A 22,478-nucleotide genomic window follows, 5' to 3' on the forward strand; every position below is an offset into this window, starting at 1 on the left:
ATACCCTCATGTCACCCCCTATCTAGGGACAAAGCAGTTAAAGCTGTGCTATCCAGCACTTTACTATGCAGAACCCACTCTGGTGGCCTTAATGCAAAACTTCAGCCTCAGTGACCCAGACCGTGGCCAAAGTGAACCAGGACCGAAGCCAGAGCAGCTGATCAGCTCTGCTCCGGGATGACCCTCCCACTTCTCTTGAAAAGAACCTCATTCTGCTGAATACGAGTAAGGACTCCTCTGTTCTAGAGAGCTAGCCATCGACAGTACTGACCTAACGTCCATGCCTTTTCATCAGCCACACATCGTTTATTCTTAGCATTCAGGTTCGGCTTTAAGCACACCCTTTTTTTGCATTCAGTGTGGGAACACGTTAGTTGTGAAAGGTTACATTTGGAAGTTCACAGTGGAAAGTGAGTAATTTTCCCTTGCCTAGGTGGTCTCCTTCTGACCACTTCCCTGTCCTTCCTAAATCTGATGAGCACCTAATTTCCAATCGCAAACACATAGCCCCAGATGGCAGCAGAGCACCAGAGCTGCATAGCTCTGAGGACCACCAAACTCCAGGACCTCAGTCCAGGAGGAGATGCCATCCAGGGTGAGAAGGGCAAGCCATGGTATGGGAAAAGAATCAGCAAGGTGCACAACCAAAAAAGGACTCCTGTCTAAAACCTTTGTTAAAACTTCTATAAATTGATAAACAAAATTAAAACAAAAACCAAAAAACAGAGAGCCCAGAAAAATATGGGCAAAAGACTTAACAGGCACTTAACAAATAGAATGTCTAAATAGCCGACAACTACCTGAAAATGTGCTTAACCTCTTTATATCAAGAAAATGCATATTAAAACTATAAGAAACGATTAACATATCCATCTGGTAGCTAAAATGAAAAAGACTAACAAAACCAAGCCCCAGTGAGGACATCAGCACAAGCAACCCTCACATAGTGCTGGTGGAAGGGCAACTCGGCAGAGTGAATGTGGAAAACGCTTTGGCCTTATCTACTAAAGTTGGACGTGTTTACTCTATAATACAGTGGTACCACCCACAGTTACATATGCAACATATGAAACTAGTGCACGTTGCACCAAGAAATATCTAACATTTTCATAGCAGTGTTATTTGTAATAGCAAAAAACAGGAAACAACTCAAATGTCTACGAACAGTGGAATGAATAGGCGATGGAGCACTACACAGTCATGAAAATAAATTAATTAAAGCTACACATGGCAAGATGGATGAATACGACAAAAATAAAATTGAACAAGAGAAGACAGACATAAACGAACACACACTGTATGATTCCGTTTCTATGACTTTCAGAAATGAGTAAAACAAAACAAAAGTGCTGAATCAGAGAGATGCGATTACCTTTGGGGAAGAGGGAGAAGGTAAATATTGGGAAGGGCATAACAGAGGTTTCCTAGGTGTTGCCAGCTCTCTCTGACCTGGGTGGTGGTTACATACATGCTCGCCTTGTAACAAGTTCACTGAGCTTACGTTTATGTTTTGCACAATTTTCTGACTTTTTGTTATACTTCAATTTTCAATTGTTTTAGAAAAAAGGAAAAGGAAGAAAAAAGAGTGTGGGGCACAGTGCCCCTCACCTGTTGTTGGTGTGAATGTGAGCTGGAGCAACACCGTTAGCAAACAAGCAGCCACTTCCTAGAAAAGCTGAAGCTGTGCTAACTCTATGGCCCAGCAAATTCCCCATGTAGGTTTGTACCTAGAGTAGGGACTCCTGGACATATGCTCCAGAGAATTATTCAAGAAGCCACAGTAACTTTGTGATAGCAAAAAAAACCCTGGAAACAATCCAAACACCCATCAGCAAGAGAATGAATACTCAAAACACAGCACATTCATACAATACAGAACTAACTACACGGAAGAGAAAACGAAGCTTGTGGCTGTAGGCGTCAGTGTGGAAGAGCCTCAAAAACATAGTGGTGATGGGGAAAAGTGAGATACAAGAATAGAGTATGAGTCCATTTACGTGAAAGTGAAAAACAGGCAAAAGTAAGGCAATGCATTGTTCACCAATACATATGTGTGAAGTGCATTTATAAAAGCAAGAGAAGAGAATGACGAACCCAAAATTCAGCAGAGTGTCCCTACGGAAGGAGGGAGAAGGTGGTCTCAGGGGGCCACATAGGAGACTTCAGAGCCGCTGGCAATGCTCATTCATGAGCAGAGCTGGGGGTCATTGTGCTTTTTCAATTATTCTTTAAATCATACATATATCATATATACTCAATTATATGCTCTTTTATGTGTTATGTTTTATAATGATTAAGAGGAAATTCCTGCCTTTTTAATAAAGAATCATTGGATGAAATACTATGCAGTCTAAAATTACCCCTAAACTAAACAGTATTGGTGAGAAATATAATAGATATACATGCAGAGCTATCTATCTTTTTAATTGAAACATAATTGATTATACGTGTTTGTGGGGTACAGAGTTGACTATCAACACTTGTGTACAATCTGTGATGATCAAATCAGGATAATTAACATATTCATCACTACAAAATGTAATTATTCTGTGTGTCCAATTTTCTCGCTAACCCCCCTCCCAGACCCCCCTTTCCACAGTGCTAGTAACCACTGTCCTGTTTGGGGCAGAGCTATCTGTTACTAAACCCTACTATTCCAAGCAGAATATAATTTTTTACATTTTCAAGCAATATATATTCATAAAGGAGGAATTCTCATCTTCATTTTATAGATGAGGATTCTGACACCTAAAGAAGAAAATGACTTGCTTGAGATTACATGGCTAGTAAGTGCAGAAGCAGGATGCAAATGCAAGCTGGCCTGGTTCCAAATGCTTTTCAGGGCTTGTAACCCATCAGTACCAATATTTCACGGCCAAGAGCCATCTGCCAGTAAAATGACATGGTTTCTATTTTTTTTATACAAAAACGTTTTTCAAATTCTAAACACTGCATCTTTTCAATGATAAAGCCAGGTGACTAATATTTAGACTAGACTGAAGATCAGTGAGGTCTCTATTTTAATCTAAAACTAGAGCCTGCAGGCCAGGTCCAGATCACTGCCTGATTTTGTTCAGCCCTCAAGCTAAGAACGGTTTTTGCATTTTCACATGGTTTAAGCACTCAAAAGAAGAACACTATCCACAACCCAAGAAAATGATATGACCTCCAAATTTCAGTGTCCATAAAGAAGGTTTTATTGGAACGCAGCCACTTCCATTTGTCTGCATATTGTCTATGGATGCCATCATGCCGCAACAGCAAAACTGAGTAGTAACTGAGACCGCACGTTCTGCAAAGCCTAAAGTATTTACTATCTGGCCCAGGACAGAAAAAGTTTGCTGAACTCTTATCTGGGACCAGAACACAGGATAGAGAATCACAAAAGCCATGTCTGTTTGATTCTGTAAAATGAAGGTAAAAGCAGCACCTGCCTCTGAGCTGTGGTGTAAAGATGAAAAGCAGTGAGCCTTGGATGCTGTGTCCTTGCCTTCAGAATAGCATTTGTTCCCTTGCCAGCCTTGTACACGGCTGAGGGGAAGTGTCAGGCAGGACATCGAGATATTTACAGCAAAGCAAAGGCCCGCCCATCTTTAGAACAAAAATCCTCAAGTCAGTATCGTTTGCTTTGGGTTTGACTGCAGATCTCCCCCGGCTAAGCACTTAGAAGACCTCATCGAAAAAGGTCATACACAGGGAGAGATGAACTGCAAATGTTCAGAGAAGGCAAAGGGATCAAAAACAAAGGAGGAAAGGCAGGGACCCTGATAGCACTGGGGACTCCTGAGGCCCCCAAGTAACCGAGGGAGAAACCATTTAATGATCTGTTTTTCAGGAAGACACTAAGATCAATTAAACTGAAATGTTTATGGACTTTTTCCCCCCTTGAATCTCCCAGTGGACGTTTGTTTCTGGCAAAAACTCTGTTTGGTAATGGAAAATAATGATTTTTCTATCCTTTAAATCTTGCACCAAGAAATGTTCTGCTCAGATTAATGGTATCCCTAACAAGACAGTTGGAGGTAAAGACATTAGTTGAATTCTTTTTTAAATGCTAACAATTCTCCAAAGGTATGCTTTTCTAATAAATTAGGTGAGGCCAAGTAATTACATATTTAGTTATATATCTCCCTTCTGGCTGCCTTGAGCATGTAGGCCAAAGAACAACAATCTCTCGCTTACTGACCCTCCTTTCGCATACCGTTACATCAAGTACAAAAATGAACAGCATCCCAAGAGTGAATGCAAATTAGTAGTGAACAGTAACTGTGGAACGAGGTGTGGATCTTGCAAGTCTGCAGTGACCTGGACTGTGTGGGGCACAGTTGGCAAAAGAAGGCTGGGTCCGGCTCTACCTGACCCATCCGAGCCTACAGGCTCCAGAATTAAATTCATGGGTATGAGACCAATTTAATGGTCTTCTACTTCTGAAAAGTAGAATTCTCAATGTGAGTTAGATCACGTTTTGCTGCAACTTGGTTGCAGCTTTAGGCTTTCCTTACCACTGGCTTCAGATGGCTGGGAGGGCTTGCCCTCAGCAGGGCTTGGGGTCCCAGCAGCCAGGAGACCCCAGGGAGCTCTCAAAGCCTCACAGCCCGGCTGTGGACTTTCTGGACTGCAGTGGACTCCTGTGCTGTTCAGTTCCATTCCCAGATCTCTGGACTTCTGGAGATCTTTCTCCCTGCCATCCTGTCCCCTGCTGTTGGCAAGGGCTGCCCCGCCCTGGCTGAAGGTCTGCCATGCCTCGGAGTGCTAGATGCACTTCACTAGTTGCCCTGACCCCCACCTATGGTGTATTCCTCCTCCTTCCCTCGCTCTGCCAGAACTGAAAGCAACTGTGGGTCTCTGCTCACCTACAAGGGATATTCTGGGTTTTAATTCATTTCGGTTTCTTTGCATCTCCAGCTCTCAGATAGATTAAAAAGTATGATGTTTTTGTTTGTACTGTTTGTTGGTGCTATTTTGGTGGTAGGAGAGACGGATGCCTTATGCCCTTCCACATCCTAAGTAGAACAGAAGTGAGAGGCCCCAGTCTATCATTTCCAATGCTTTACTTAGAGAGGGACATTATCTCTTGCAAACCCCTTAGGGACCATCAGGGATTATCTCTAGGCAGGGCTTTAGATAAAACACTGCAAATTTGGATAAGTGCCATGCTATGAGCTAGACAGTGGTGTTACCCTGGGGCCAGGCAGGGACAGGACGTATAAGAGAGCAGCAACTTAGAAAGATATCCGAGCACGATACACAAAAACTCAGACTTCAGGTCAAGTTCTACTGCTTCATAATTGTGTAGCTCTGGATAAGTTGATTTCTCAGAACGCTGTTTCCTCATCTGTAAAAGATAGTGTCCGCAAACTCAATACCAGTGGAGGCAGGAAGTGGACTGGCTGAACAGTGATGGTGGCGATTCGGAGAGTGAAAGATTCTGTAAAGAGGCGTCACTGCTGAGCCTGGTCACAGAGGGCTCAGAGGCTGATATTACCAAATCCCCCAGATGCAAGTAAAGCTGGAACTTTATGGCAACTGATTCCATTTTTTAAAACTATTATTTGGCCCACAGTCCATATACCTGGGTCAGGGTGTAGTCCAAGGACTGTCATTTTATAACTCAAGCTTCTAACTCTGAGGGTCCCTCAAGTGTAGTAACTGAGTGTTACATACCTTTGTTTTTGGCCAGTAACATTTTGGTAGTCAAAGGCTCTAAATGGTAGTAGTAGCAGTCTTTGACTAACAAAAGTTAGAAGTAAATTAATTGTTGCCTCATGAGTATTGTTTTTCATATACAGCTTTTCAAAACATGAGGTCATGGGAGTGCGGATGATAAAGGGCATCCTGGCTTGGTGAAGTGGTTGAAGATCTGGGCTAGGCCACCCACCACTCATACAGTCCCCACGCAAAGTGGCCCTTCAGTGAATATTTGTTTTACGAAGGGATGGATGGAAAGATCACGGAAGAATCATGGACGGGTGTGTGGATGTATGAATGAATTATGGATGGGTGTGTGAATGAATAGATGGATGGGTAAACGTGTTGTTAAAGTCTCACTGAAAGTTCAGAGCCTTCGACTCTATGCATAAGTTAGAACCACATGTCGGGGGTACTCAGAGAATATGTACAGTTTTTGGCTGACTCCTACTTTCAATGCATCCCCTCTCTCCTCCTTCATCGCCACGTCGCATTTGTTGACACTGCTCATTCCCCCTTTAAGTCATGCTAGACAAAAAATGTAAAGGGCTCAAGTGTGCACACTATTTGCTCCTGGTCCATCCTTCCCTAGAAGTGTCCTGACTCTAGACCATATAATACAAGGACTTAGTTTTCACAAGAAAAGCATTTCATGCCAAATGATTCCACCTACCCATTCCTAATAATGGTGTTATGCAAAATAGCAACAGAAAATGAATCTGATAACCTAACAGGGAGGAAGATTCTGGGGTTTTTGAAGGAACTTGGGAAGAGAAAGGATACAGGGAGAGGGAGAAGAGATGACAGAAAGAAAGCACATCTTAAGAAAGATAGGGGTTGTAAAATAATTGGACCTTTCCCTTTCCTTTCACACAATAAACATTCTTCTCAAAACTGACAAAAACATTTCTTAAGGGGACCCTTATGATCTATTTATCAGTAGTACAGGGTAGGGGACATTTTTCATAGCAAGGCACTTATTTCTAGAAAGCTAGACATTTTAAAAATTATAACTCCTCGCCAGGAAGCCATGACACATGATTTACAGAGAACGTGAGTTTTGAGAAATAGAGATAATTACTCTGTTTAAAATACACTCAGTGTCATTACTGCTTCCAGCACAAACCTCACTACGTTAGATCATTACAGTGGTGGCTAATTGGGTGATTTTTCTGCTCTTTAAGGGCAAGGAATATATTTCATCAAAACCACTTTACCACCAACTGAACTTTTTGAATATTTAAAAGCTGATGACCTATGACTGAAGTTAATGCAAATGTCTTTGCCTCTAATGACCAACCTCATGAACTGGTGATGAGAGGAAGATCAAGGCTAGCTGAGTAGAAACTCTAGGAAATACCCCCAGAGAAATCTATCAGGGCTACTCATGGTGAAATCAATCTTAGTCTTGATCTTCAGCCCCCTTGAGCACCCTCAGGACTAATGGAATGAGTGTCTCCTTTTAACCCAGATAGCTACAATTAGAGCTGTGGAAAAGATAAACCAAGAGGGCCAAAAACAACAGAACTGTCACATCCCCAGGGATCTCAGCAATGGCTCCCTCTAGCCACCAGGGGGCTCTAGAAGGAGGACCTCACCTCTGCACACCAAACTCAAATGAAGTCTGCAGATTACAAGAGATTCTTTTTCACACATATTTATAAAAGTAAATATGGCTCTCATCTTAAAATTACCTATGGAGGCAGGAGGATGAAATGGAAACTGATTCTAGACCTGCTCTGCCACGTGTTTAGAACAGGAGCCATTGAACTTGGACCATGGGCCAAATCTATCCTGCCACCCATTTTGCCAATAAAGTTCTACTGAATCATGGCCCACTCATTTATGAATTGTCTATACCTGCTTTTGCTCTACAAAAGCAAAACTGAGTATCTGCAATAGACACCATATGGCCCAGAAAACAAAAAATATTTAACTACCCCTGATCTAGAAGAATCATTTAGCCTCAGTGGGTTTTAGCACTGACATCTATTCTATAATGTGAATGAGACATCTCCACATCCTCTTGTTCACAGGATACTAAGAGGTCCAAAGATGCCTCAATAAAATTTTTCTAAATAAAGCTCTTATTAGGTACACACCTATTGAAACAGCTAAAATTAAAAAACACTTACAACACCAAATGCTGTCAAAGATCAACGGAATTCTCACTCATTGCTGATGGGAATGAAAAATGGTACAAAATGGTACAGCCACTTTAGGAAACAGATTATCAGTTTCTTACAAAACTAAACAAACTCTTACCATGAATACAGTAATCATGCTCTTTGGTATTTACCCAAAAGAGCTGAAAACTTCTGTCCATGCAAAAACCTGCACATGGATGTTTACAGCAGCTCAAACTTAGAAGCAACCAAGATGTCCTTCAGTAGGTGAATGGATAAACTACAGTACATCTAGATAATGGAATATTATTCAGTGCTAAAAAGAAATGAGCTGTCAATCCAGGAAAGACATGGAGGAACCTTAAATGCATATTGCTAAGTGAAAGAAGCCAATCTGTAGAAGCTACAGCATACTGTATAATTGCAACTATAAGACATTCTATAAAAGGCAAAACTGTGAAGACAGTAAAAGGATCAGTGGTTGCCAGGGATTGGGGCAGAGTGAGGGGGTGGATGTGACTCCCTTACCCAACAACTCTCACCCTGTGATCCCTAGGACACTGCTGTGCCACAAACCCCACAAATGGATATTGGAGTTTTATTTTTACCTCCTGCGTGCTTGTCTCAAAATGTAAAAAGAGTAGTGAGAGTTTCATATATTTTCAATAAAGATTTTCATTAGGAGATGATACTCTAAAATTACCCATTTAAATGGCAGTTTGCTTTCTGAAATCGGTACAATGTTTTGATGTCTAATCATCTTTATGTCTAAGAATAAAGGTCATGTTCTCCAAGCTGAAATACCCTGCCTCCTCGAGTGCCCACGTGTGCTCTCTTCTCAGGTTCACCAGCAGGGGGAGCACCTGCATAGAGTAGGGAGCTCCGGCACTCCCTAAGGAAGGGACAGCTATTTTCCAGAATTCATAATTCTGCTACACTCTTTTCTTTATGATTGCCAGAGGCCCAGAAGAGGGAAGTATCTCAGCTCTTGGAGTTCTTCATCAATACCCAGCATAACATTGCCCATGCTTGCTATTACTATCAAGATGAGTTTTTCTGTGATTTGCACAGGATCCAGGATTTAAATTCTAGTTACAGACTAGAATATTTGAATTATCTGAATTCCAAGTTAGCAATGATTCCTGTGCATGCTTCATTTTATTTCCAGTAGCCTATTAGAGTGGAAGCATTACACAGTGCTGAAGAGCACAGACTCTAGACCCACGCTGCCTGAATTCAGATCCCAGCCCTGACACAGGCTGTGTGACCTCGAGTAAGTTGCTTACCCTCTCTGTGCCTCAGTTCTCTCATCTTTAATAAAGGAATAACCATAGCAGCTACCTCCTAAGCTGTTGTGAAGATGAAATGAATCATTATGTGCAAAGTGTATGCAGTGAATACTGTATGCAATTTTGCGACTGCAACCACTACTGCTCTGTAGTTACATCTTGAAGCATCGCAGACAAGGAAAGGAGGGGCAGGTGCTGAATCTGTCGTCTGGAAAGCAGTTCAGTGAAGGGGGTCTTGTCAATGAATCCTACTCGGAGACAATGCTTCCAGCAATGGCCACAGGAGGGCAAAAAGTAATGCATAGGTCAGATTAGAAGGGTCTCTCACTCACCCTGGATTTCACTTTCAGAAATGCAGGATGGCTGGAAATCCATGTGGGCAAGAAAACATACGGCTCCAATAACTGCTGACGGTTCATAACCAGCTGCCCAGGTGACCCCACACTATTGAGATTGTTGTTGATGGAGGACACCACGGTGTCCTTGGCAGTGCCCAGAAATACTGCTCTGCCACCTGAAACAGTCTCCCCATTTGTTACAAATATCTTTACTTCACAGCACGATTTCCACGTCCCCTGCAGTAAGAATACATTCTCACCCTCATCATTTTCACAAACGTCTACCCATATTACCTGAGTTCATTTTTATGAATTTCCACTATTTTTCTTTCCAGCTTCTGTGACTGCTTGGGGAAAATCTCAAACTCACTGATGTAATTCTCAGGATGCTCATCAGGATCAAAATCACCGAGCTCAGCTGTAACCAGTAAAAAAAAAAAAAAAAAAGGAGAAGGAGAAAGATTAAAAACAGCAACACAAGCAGGGTGCATATGGAGTGTCTCCCACACCCCAGAGAAGGGTTTGGAATGATCTCACCCAACAAGAGGTGTTTGTTCCATGAAAAGACCACAGGCTGCGTGTGTAGAAGCTCATCCCCACTTCAGATGTAATGTGTGAGCTTGGGTACTTGACCTTTTCTGAGTCTTGTTTTCATATGTATAATATGGGCACTCAAATCATGGTTTCTAGATGGGGGCACTATGGGTATCTGGGGGGCTGTTTCAGATTTTCCGAGGCTCTGTCGCACACTCAGTGCTCCTTACCCTTCAGGCACTATGTGCTCGCAGCACACTCATCCTGCGTCAAAATACCTCTCCCCCCCCCAAGAAGTAAGTAAAACGATACAAAATTTCAGTTGTGTAGGAGGAATACATCCAAGAGATCGACTGTACAACACGGAGGCTACACAAATAATATACCAATCATTTTATAAGAAGGTATGCAAGGACAGAGATATAGATGAACTCAGGTGCTGCCTTTAGGAATAGAAAAGGAGAATAATGAGAAAAGGGAAATCAATTAATCAACAGATGAACCCAAAGGGACCAAATGAGGCTAGTGGGCCATGAACTGATGATTAATTTAAACTGAGTTCCAAAAGAAATATACATAAAGCGCTTAAACACGCACACTCACTCACACACACACACGTGCCCCTGTGAGCTGGGTAAGGGCCTGAATATTAGGAGATGGCATAACCCAGAGCTGCACTGTCTACAGGTAATGGGGTAATGGACCACCAGTATGAAACGGGGTCACCTTCAATGTCAGTGTCAGCTTGCTGAGTGGCTGGTGAGGGAGGGTGCTGTTTGTGGGGGGCACTTCTCTTCCCAAGAAAATTTGTGAGGTACAATGGACTTTTATTGCTGAATGCTGCAAATAAGTAGCCTGGTAAAGGCCAGAAGACTCAGAGAAGAAACACCACGGGAACCACACAGGACTGCTGATGAGACGAGACTGACATCTCCCCGTCTCAGGCCTGTGCTCTCTTCCCAGGAAGCTGGTCTGTAACTCTCACCTCCACTACAGGACAAGGCGTTTGAATGAGGACTTCTAACTGCTCATCGCAGGAGCTGGGTAGGCAGCTGTGGTTCTTTCTCCTACACACAGTTTTTGAAGGTAAGGTTGTTACAGACAACACATGGCACACTGGATGGCCTGAAGTTTGAAACAGGCCCTAGCACTTTTCTGAGAGAATTCAATTGCCAGAAAAGTCCAGAGACTGAAGCCCAAGGGTGAGTCGGGTCAGGGATGGTGACTCTAAAGGGCAATGGCAGTTCCCCTAGTTTGGAGAGGACTCATCCCAAAAGAACTCCAGATATGGGACATCACCACTCCAGGGTACTCTGTACCTAACCCATCCTTGCCGGGTCCGGGGCCCTACCGAGGGCGCTCATAGCAGGGACACACCTGTGTGTCCCTTGATTTAGCCATGAACACCATCATCACAATGGTTTGTTTCCATGGCTGTCTCCCCACAGGGACTTGGCACTGCAGTGCCTACCACCTAATGTCTGGAGAACAAATGAACAAATGAATGAATGAGGTGGGGAACACCTCCCCACAGGTCACCAACAATCTTGCCCAAGTACAGAGAGAAAGATAAAGCATGCATTGGTGCAATCTAGGCCAGTGCCCTGATGTACTTAGCATAGTGCAGAAACTACTGTGTGCCAGACACCGGAAGACTGCAGGGGAAAAGGTACTCAGAGTCCTACTCCCACAGAATTAGATAGAAGGATACACTCAGCAAGCCCCCAAATAACTTCACAAGAGCATATCAGATATAAGTGCTTTCAAGAGAACTAAACAGATGTGAGAAAGAACGATGTGCAGGAGGGAGACCGCTACACACAAAGGAGTCCAGGAAGACTTCTTGGAGGTAGTGACATCTGGACTGAGTTCTGAGTATCTAGCAGGAGCCCAAACATTCACAGGGGACTGAGCACACCAGGCAGAGGAGACAAGCGCAATCCCTCCATGGTGCTGTCTTGTAGAAAAAACAGGAGAGAGATTTTTACCAAGAAAGGGTGTAAACAGATCCCAAGGATTTTGTGTGTCTGTTTTGCAATTTATGTTATGAAGGAAAGTGCACTGCATGTGTTGTATACGCTGACTGGATTCAGTGTGTGCAGGCAGTAAAACTGGTGAGTGGCTGCTGTTCACACACGCAGAATATACTGAAGCTCAAAACATACTCTTCAGAAGAGTGTGAGCAAACAAGACAGTGATAAGCCACCCTGCCTCCTGCTTCCTAACCATGTACTCCCCCCTCCCTGTCACTCTGTAGGAATGAGCAGTTCTGATGACGCCTATCTGTATGTACATTTGTAAATGACCTCCGAGCTGCTGAAGCACTCACCCCAGCATCAGAGAACTTTATGAACCAGTTCTTACTGATTTTGCTACAAATGACCCAAAGACACCACCACATTTTAGAGACAAAATGTCCTTTCAAGGTCTGCCAGTCCATTTCAGACCCTCCTTTTTCCACAGCGTCTGTGTGTGGTCAGTGATACAGCATTGAGGGATAATGGGGCCCTGATGTTCCAGACGGAGGCTTCGTGGCTTCATTTCAAACATACAAGAGGATGGAGAGCTTTCCATTATAGGTCCATATTGAGCTTGTCCTTGGAGAACTGACGATAATTCATGAATGCCTAAATGCATCCTGAAATCCTCTCATGCTGGTCTGCTGCTTGCATTAGTATCAATTCCCTCTTCCCTTACCTAAGGCAGTACACCCTGACTAGAAACATGAGTCACCACCATGCAGGAGGAGCACTACGGGCTTTTGACATCCCTTCACTCTCAGATAAGAGAGGCAGCTTCTGGAAGCACCAGCTCCACCTCGAAGCAGATGGAAAGACTATTCCCATCACAGGAGCACTGTAGTCCTGACCACTGTAAACTGGAATATCCCAAGGCTTTTGGTTCCTCTGCCAAAATCTCCTATCCAGCACTAGGATGCTCCCAGGGAAGGGAGAAAAAAACACACACCCACTTCAGAGTTCTCAGAGACCCAACACACCTGGGAACAGGGCGAAGGAATTGTTTCACTGCACAGAGCATCCCACAGTGAAATCCCCACGAGAATGGTGGGTTTCTCTCCTTGGCAGTGAATGAATGTGGAATATACTAAAAAGCATATGTACTTCACAGGGCTTGGTTTTCCAAAGCTTTGCACTTTCAAATATTGACCTTGCAAGGACAGGAAATTTTCCTCAGGCTATAAGTCTCTGTTGCAAGATAAGAATTGTAACACAGCAAGGTTGCTGGCTCAAAGACAGACTAGTTACTGATTGTTATGTAAAGACACTGAGAAATTGCTATAAGAAGGAATGTTTGCTAAAATCAAGCTTGTGTTGATAGGATCAGTTAATTGTCTACTGGAATGTCATCTGACTTGTTTCACTGAAAGTTACCAGCCTATATTGGGGGAGGGGGAGGAAGAGGAGAGGGAGGGAGGAGGGGGAGGAGGAAGGCTCCAGCAGCCAGAGCTCTGCAGCCCAGAGCAATGGGGGGCTGGTGTGGGTGAGCCATAGCCAGACTTACCTTGAACAATACAGGCACCCAGGTAGGCAGCATCAGAGAAGGAACACAGCAGCCGGCCGTGGAAAATATCTCTCTTAATCTGCAGGTACAGGAGGTACCTGCAATACAAAAGGAGAAGCAGTTGCCCTGAGTTTTGGGTGAAGCCAGGACAAGGAGAAAGATTGTTCATGCTTTATCCTCCTGGGTCACCGGAGCCCTACCCTGCTCTGGGAGTGGCTCAGACACGCCAAGCCCTTCCGAGAGTAAGCAGAGAAAAGCTGAGAGGGGCCCTCTAAATTCAGGATCTGAAGTGTCTGTAGCCAAGCAGGACTTATCATCTTCCAAATCTGGGTGGGCCCAGACTTTCCAAAGAGGCGGGACAAAGAGTGAGGAAAGCCACAGGCCCAGTGGCTGCTGCTCCTGGCAGGATCTCCCACACGATGGCAATCACAGCCACCGTTGTCACCACCTGCACCTCAGCTACATGCTGCCCAAGCTCTGCTTGAAATGGAGAGTCAGGAAACAGATCCAGTCGTACACTAAGACTTGCGCCATGCTTTCTCAGGGCAGACAGATTCACATTAATCAACCCCAGAGAGACTTGGCTGTGAGGCCAGAAAGCCAGCTGATTCACAGGTACAGTTGTCGTCTGTGTAGTGTCCCCTTCCACTCTCCAGGGATGGCAAACTCAATGGAATATGATTCTACGACACAGACGAATAATGACAAGATCATGCTAAGTGAAAAGAAGCCAGACCCAAAAGGCCACCTCTTGTATCATTTAATTTATATGCAGTGTCCAGAACAGACAAATCCACAGAGACAGAAAATAGATTACTGGTTGCAAGGGACAGGGGGAAGGGGAGATTATAGAATGACTGCTAGGGTACCAGGTTTCCTTCTAGGGTGATGAAAACATGCTGGAATCAGATCGTCGTGGTAGTGGCACAATTTTGTGAACCTACTAAAAACCACTGAATTATACACCTTATGTGCCAAAAGAAAGTGGTACTTTTGAAAATCTAAATTGCCTTAGTGCAGTGGTTCTCCAATTTTGGCATGCTTAGAATTACCTGGAGGGTTTATGAGAATACAGATCACAGGGCCCTGCCCCTGGAGATTCTGATTCAGTAGGTGTGGGGCAGGGGCCAAGAATCTGCAATTCTAACAAATCTCCAGGTGATGCTGATGCTGCTGGTCCAGGGACCTCACTTTGAGGACCACGGCCCTAGCCACTCAGAATATCAAGGTCACACAAATACTTGATCAAATCTTTCTTTTTTTTAGGGGCTGTAAACAACCAGGCCAAATACCATGAGGTTTCTTTTCTGTGTTGAATGTGTATGCATTGAACATAAGAGCATTCATTTCCACTTTTTGATGAATTTGGTAGTGAAAAATAGTTTCACATAAGTATTTACTGATGAGTGAGAGGTTTGGGTTCTAATTCCATAACTCAAAAGGCAGGTTTGATAAAAGCTTCCTGAGAAAATAAAATCAGCTTTCATAGCATCAGAGCTTGAATCTTTGCTCATATCAGTGATCTCTGGAGATAAAGATTATTGTGGATTCAACATAATCCACTAAGCCTTATAAAGGGCTTCAGGTTCAGGATGCTCGTTTTTTAATGCGACAGCCACACACACACACACAATGCATCGTCCTTTAGTATCACTCCTGCATGAAAGGATTAAGCAACAAAAACACAAGAGGATCTGGGGCATAAACTACCATGCCACCATTAATGATGACGCTTCTCTACCCAATGTGAATTTAAAGATGGTTCTCACCAAAAAAAATTTTTAAACCGACATACTTTGGGTTACATTCAATTTTATATAGCATTTACAAAAGCCCCAGAAATATAAAGGATTATAAGATGATTGCTTAAATGGAGAGATAAAGGAAAGATAAAAAATTATTTCCAATATCCTTTTTTGTGGGTATTTTTGTTGTTTTGATCTTTTCAACCTGCCTCTCAATGTGTCTTTACTGTTAAACATGGTTATGAATGTGATCTTAACTTCTCATATATTAAATTCTTCTCAAATTTTAGATTAATCTTACAATAAACAACTTTTCAGACAAGAAAAACCAAATACCTTCAAGAGGAGCATCTAAACCATCAGTATCTGGGGCATTCCACAGTTTCTAAATTAGTTGGAATTCTAAGGACTGTATTGACTAAGAAAAACACATTTCTACCTATGAAAGGGTAAGGGGCCACCTTATTTCTTTTGGAAACATCAAAATGTTCACAATATCCCACTATTCACACCTGAGAAACTCAGTCAATGGCAGGAAAATGCTAACAAATTTAATCGAGAGAGGCTTAACTAGGGTTAATAACCCTAAACCACTAATAGTTCTAAACCCTAATAACTACTAAAACTTTGTATTCTTTTCTTTCAAATAGGACTTTTCTCAACAACAACAAAAAATCCATCCTTAAATTATATTGTGACACATATTCAATTTTTATCCTCCAGACAAGATTACACAGAAAACAGATGACAAAAGTGAGTCATTAGATTTGATTTGACCTTCCTAATTACACTGTTAGCACCCCAAGGGCAGGACAGACCCTCTCTTTCTCTCCCCCTCTCTCTTCCCCTCTCTCGGTAGCTCATCCAGCTTCTGCTCCCTGGGTAAACAGTAGGAACCACAGAAGAATTTATCAAATTGATAAATGAATTTTTCAAGCCAAACACAGTCCAAGGCCACATATTGTACATTCCATTTATATGAAATGTCCATAATAAACAAATCCATAGAAACTGACAGCAGATTAGCGGCTGCCAGGGGCTGGGGGAGGAAAGAATGCAGAGGGACTGCCATTGGTCTGGAGTTTCTTTCTGGGGTGGTGAGAATGTTCTGGAACTACACAGTGGTGATGGGTGTCCAACATTGTGAATGTACTAAATGCCATGGAACTGTACACTTTACAATGGCAAGATTAATTTATATCATGTGAATTTTACCTCAATTAAAAAAAAAAGCAAGCCAGTTTGCAAAATACCAACCACTTATAATGTCCATTATCTATTATCCTCCTTTCCATACACACACACCTCTCCTCACCCCACCCCCAGCACAAACCTTACTAAATGGCTGTGGGCAAATTAATAATAGAGAATAGAACCATCTGCTCCCTTCCAAAGTCACCTCAGCGCCGCTACGGCCAAGCTTTGCCAGAGACTCTGGATGGCAGGAAAGCAAAACATCCAAGAACCCCAAACAGCCCCCTGCAAATGATCAGAGAAAACTACATTTGTACCTAAGCAGGTTGTTTTGGGAGATGACTATACAAGTGATCTAGTAAAAATCACTTAATTTCTTTATGCCTCAATTAATTTCAATAATGAAAATAAGATGACAACTACTTCACAGTTATGTTTTTGGAGTATAATAAGGTATTATAAACTCTAGCAGCACATTTTCTTTTCTGAATTTTATTCTTTTGATATTAAAGCTTTCTACTTCTAAAACCAATAAATAAATGTCATATTTCAATGAAAAGCCTGCACACAGTGATTACTGCTGTCCCTGAGTCAGAGCCTCATGAAGAGCTGGGCGGTGAGAGCTCCTGACCCACCAGGCACCAGCCGTCCCTACGCGACCCTGCTCAGCAATGTCTGCCCAGGTTGTTCAAAGAAGCCAAACCCCCAGGAGGCGGAGGTCCGAGGACTGGAAAATTCAGAGCGTTGGGCTGAGAAGAGCCTACGATCAGAAGGAAGGCTGCCCCCCAGTCACTCATTCAGCAAGTGGAATGCACGATGACAGAGGGTCCGCTCCATCAGGTGACTGACTCCCTCCCAGAAGAACTGGGATCCAACAGGCCAGGCTGCTAGCGGGGAATCTGCCACCCCTGAAGATGGCTCTTCTGTGTATTTCTAGCACCTACTGTCAGATGTTCTCAGAGAGCACTTCCCCCTCAGAGCCACTGCTTTCTTGTGCCATCCGTTACACTCAGTGACAATTGTTTGAAAAAACCCCAAGACAATTCAGTGGAAGAGAAGCATTCCATGTGGCCTGGCTGAGTCGCTCTACTGTGGACAGGTGTCTGGCCTGGAACCCTCGAGGCCCTGGCTGGTTAAAGATGCACGTTAAACATACAAACAAATGAAAAATACCTTGTGAGCTCTTCTTTAATCTTCAAGGGCTCGTGTGGGTAGAATTTCACTCTAAAGCACATGGTGAATGGTGGATGGGCTGAAACGTCATAAAGAAAAGGTGTGAGAAAAGCGGCAGGAGACCACAGACTCAAACACACAGGAGGGTCGCCACGAAGCCTCAAGGGCCTGCCGGGTGGGGGCGGGGAGGGGGTAGTTTTCTGGAAGAAGCAGACAGGATGCCCGAGAAAACAAAGCAACAGCAACAGCAAAACTGAAAGAAAACGCTTGATAGGACGCCCACAGCAAATGCAGAACACAGGCGACCTCGTCAGCAAGGACATCTTTCCACATGACAGCTCCCCTCACGCCTTCATTCCCTTCAGTTGCAGCCCCAGGGAGCATTTTCTCCTCTGATTCTTCCCGCCCCCTTGTGACAGACAAACTGCCTGTAGGTGCCATTCAGGTTTGGGGGCTCATGAAAGATTATTTTAGCCTGCGAGGTGGAAAAATGTCACTGCACATGACTAGTTTTCTCCAAATGATGGTGCCTTTGAATTAAGACTGAGATTTAAAAAGTGGAGTCAGCCATGCACAGATCCTACTTTGTAGATTTTTAGAATTATCTGTCTATGAAGCAGTCACCTGTATGAAAATAAATACTTTTATAATTTGCCAGTTTGTCTGAATCAAGATTAGCACTATGTAGACTTAATTCTGGTTGAGGTTCATGATTCTGGAATATTCTGATTGCATCAAATATCTAGAACTCAATGACCTGCTAATGGGATTCTACAGGATATCCAACACCTCCAATTATAAGACCATTATTGTCTTGCAATAGTACCCTAATAAATGCATGCAAATGTAGTAAGATGCATTCAGATTTCAGTTAACATATGAAGAGAACATCTTAAAATCAGGGAAATATGACGGTTAGAACTAGTACTTCTATGGATCTAACATACTGGCTTATTTGCCTTTCTATCAGTACAACTACCTGGAATTCACTGAGTCTCCGTCCGAATGTGGATATGAAACAGCACCCTTTTCTCCCCAAATTCCTCTTTCAGGATAAGCAGGGGTTAAATTGCCAGCCAATCCTACAACGTCTGGGCTATTCTGGATGTAGACAAATTCTTTACATAGAAAGAACATCAGCATCAAATACGAATGTATAATGAGGAAAATTGAATATGGAAAACAATTATTAAAAATAATTTTACAAAAAGCATCCAAATCACAAGAAAATACAACAGCATCTTGCTGGCTATCTCAGCAGAGAAAAACTGGTCACACACACACACACACACACACACACACACACACACACACACACACACACACCACACACACACGTGTTAGAACTCCTCAGCAGAGAAAAACTGGTCACACACACACACACACACACACACACACACACACACACACCACACACACACACACACACACACACGTGTTAGAACTCTTTCCATCCAACACCTTACTTCCCTGCCAGGAGCTAGCAAGTTTCTTAACTGAGTTGTGTGCTCCTTACCTGATCCTGTGTTTCTTTGTCCTTTCTTTTTTTCTTAACATTTATTTGTACACACTGTGGGGTACAGTGAGTTGTTTCAATACATGCTGTGTTTCTTATATTTAAGAAAGGAAACATTTTTCTGAAGCATGAGGAGAAAATGGACACTTTCTATACAGCAAAGAAACGACTTAGAAAAATACAAATGATTCTCAAGTCCTTCAACTTTCATGATATCTAGAAACTCGGTTTTAACTCAAAACATGTTATCTTTAAACATGCCCCAGATTTCTTTTTAGTTTGCTTTAGTTTCTAAAGCACCACCTTCAAAGGATTAAAACTCAAGGCTTTTTATTATAAAACCTCTGGATTGTCTTTAGTGGAAAGGTTGAGACAGTTTGTGTAAAACTGTCTCAAAGACAGAATTAACATGGAATTGGAAAGGAATTGTCTCTTTCTTCGTGTTTTATCAGAGTCCTCTGAATCAATACATGTTCAGCCAATGAAGAGAGAGAGCGAGAGACGCCCCCCGCGCCTGACCCCCCCCTTCCCTTCAGTCTCTCTGGTCCTCCCCCACCTCCCATCCCCACACTCTCCAGCCGACATCAACAGCTTTGTCTACGTCCTTCTTCCCCTTCTGCCAACTCACCAAAGATATGCCAATGTGGTTACATATAAGGAGGGATTTTTAAAAATTTATTCCCACAAAACGAGATCAGCCTATATATGTTTCTCTTGCTTTTCTCACTTAACTCTATATCCTGCCCATTCCTCTAGGAAAGTAGATACAGATCGAGCTCATAATTCCCATAATAACTGTACAGTAGTTCACAGTATTGATACATCAGCATTTACTGAGCTGTTCCCTTTTAATCATCATTCAGGTTGCTTCCACATTTCTTCAGTTCACACAATTCTAGTCTACTTCTACATCCTTGTGCACAGATCACTAAGTACTCTTATTTGTCTTTCTATGATATAGACACCCGAAAGTTGAATTGTGGGATCAGTAGGTATGGGAAAATGTTTTAATGAGAGCAGAAAGATAAAGTCAGCTGACTGAAGGTGTGCTGGGGAAAGAGGATCACAGAAGGTGGCCCAAACTAGGACTGTCCTTCCTCTTCCCCCTGGTCAGCACAGCCCCTTCCTGTGCCTTCGGTTGGCTTCAGTAGATGTCTGAGCTCGTCAGACCCAAGTCAGGACTCGCATTCTTCCTAAGAGGCAGGCAGTGAGGCCCAGAAGAGCTCTCCAGGCAGCAGCTCCACATACCAGTGAGTGTAGGACTCCAGGCCTGAGGCTCCAGAAAGGTCTGATACTTCTCCCACACAGAGAGCCCTTCCGTCATGTGCAGACAGTGCTCATGCTCCTTCTGAGTCTTAAATAACACCCCCAGCTCTTCTAACTCTTCCTCCTCCGGAACAGTTTTGAGTGCCCGCCCCTGCCCCTCCCCAGAGCGCTTTCCTGTCTTCTCTGGGCTCCATCGAGCCTGGGACCCAGGGCCTGTCCACCTCATGCTGGACCGCATTGTTGCCTCCTTCCAACAGCTCCTCTCACTGTTGATTCGCTCTGGGTTTATAACGGACCCACACTCTTCACTCCTTTCATACATGCTGATTACACAGAAGTCACACAGAAAACACCAAGTTCCTGACATCCCCCTCCATTGTCTGGGATGTGACCACAGAAGAAATTAATAGGAGGTACTAGTAACGTATCACTAAACCCATTACCAGAGAAGGGATGACAGCTGGCACAGAAAACACAGGAGGAGCAGCTTTTCAAACCCAAAATGTTCTGTTTCTTTTCTCCTACCACCGTATACCCCCTGCTGTGTTCTCTTCTCATATCCATCCAGCATCACTGACCCCAAAGAGTCTCCCTGCAAGTTAAAAGGAGCACCTGGCTCCAGCACAGTGAGCCGGGAGCAGCCCAGGGACCACACTGACAAGAATCTCAACCTCAGCGCACAGGCCTGGGGGCCACTGGCAGGGCCTCCTCCTGGGAGCACCCACTTAAGGTTCTGGATGCAAAATTAAAATATACAAAAAGTAATAAAGCTAAGGAATGGTTCTTCACAGGGTTGGAATGGGCAGAAAAGATAAATATTTTCCTCAAAATGTCAATCTAGTTATGGATGACAAGATTCGTGAGGGTATGGGCCTATATATCTTGTTTAACTTCTGATCCCCAGAGCTCATTACTGATAAGAGATTGACTCTCTGCCTGTCTGGCTAAATGAATTAATGAACAGTGAGGCAGACGTCCATGGGAGCAGCCAGGCCCTGGGTCACGTTCACCCCTCGGTTCCCCTGACAGAGTCACAATACTGACTGAGAAGCTCTGTAGTCTGAATCACTACCTCAATTCCTAGGATTGACTTTCTATAAACCTCTAGTCCTGTATCTCAGCTTCTATCCTGTCCTCCTCCACATCTGGAACAAATTCAGAGACCCTAGAGCTGTCTACAATAGCTACTTCTAGAGAGAGGATTAATGAATTCAATTGAAAGATATTTATTGAGCACCTAATAAGTACCAGGCACAGTTTTAGATGCTGTACAAACAACAGCAGCTGTGAACAGACAAAAACGCCATCCTCATGGGGGACACATTCTAGTGGGGTAAACAGAAAAAGTAAGTGAATATCCTGGACACCAGAATGTCATATGTGCTATGAAGAAGAATGAAGTGAGAGGGGACCCACCTCTGTCCCCTCTCCTCATCTTCACTCTAACCACATCCCTGTTGGTAAGTGAAATTCTCTTTACTACCTTATGGAAAACCAAACAAGGGGAGAAATGAAACCACTTAAAATGCTGTCATTAAAAAGGACATAGGGTGGGGGAATAATCTTTAAACCCAAGGGTGGTGGCACTGGTTTGGGGTAAAAAGCCTGGCATTTGAGAATTGGCATGAGCCCACACTAGGTGTGTCACTGATGAAAAAGTAGCCTTCCCACAGTCCACCTGGCAGCTGTCACTGACCCCCTGAGACATGTCCAAGGTCCTGAATCCCCTAGGGAGGTGCCTAGCCCTTCCTCCCAGCTGCTAAGTGTCTCTGCCCATTTTGGATACCATGTCTTCTTATTCATAAGGTACAGGGAAAGGGGGACGAAGTGAAGGATAACTCTTATTTGTGCCAAATAACTGATGCAGAATCAGTTGATGGAAACGTCTGATGAAGGAGCTATTTGTGGACCAATAAAACCCACACCCTGTACCAGGCCACTATCCCAACAGTGTTAGCATGAACACCCACCATGTGACTTTACTAGACCAGGTAGCACAGCTGCCTTATGGGAGAGATGTTGTGGTCCACCTCTACTGTGGTGCTCAGGCTTCAGCATCTGTGACAGGGGCACACAGGGCAGTGGGA

At 43.5% G+C, this 22,478-nt stretch overlaps 1 protein-coding gene across 2 annotated transcripts in view; it reads right to left on the reverse strand.

Moving 5' to 3' along the window:
* FRMD3 (FERM domain containing 3) overlaps positions 1-22,478 on the reverse strand; it is a 247,360-nt gene that overhangs the window by 73,284 nt on the left and 151,598 nt on the right. For both annotated transcript variants that reach the window (XM_063081143.1, XM_063081142.1), the window contains exons 4-6: positions 17,610-17,688; positions 13,498-13,595; positions 9,736-9,859 (exon numbers count right to left, since the gene is read on the reverse strand). In XM_063081143.1, coding sequence (XP_062937213.1) covers positions 9,736-9,859; positions 13,498-13,595; positions 17,610-17,688 — 301 coding nt within the window. The remainder of the gene's footprint in view (positions 1-9,735; positions 9,860-13,497; positions 13,596-17,609; positions 17,689-22,478) is intronic.

This window comes from Cynocephalus volans, chromosome 16 (assembly GCF_027409185.1).
Source record: "Cynocephalus volans isolate mCynVol1 chromosome 16, mCynVol1.pri, whole genome shotgun sequence".
Taxonomy (NCBI): Eukaryota; Metazoa; Chordata; class Mammalia; order Dermoptera; family Cynocephalidae; genus Cynocephalus; species Cynocephalus volans.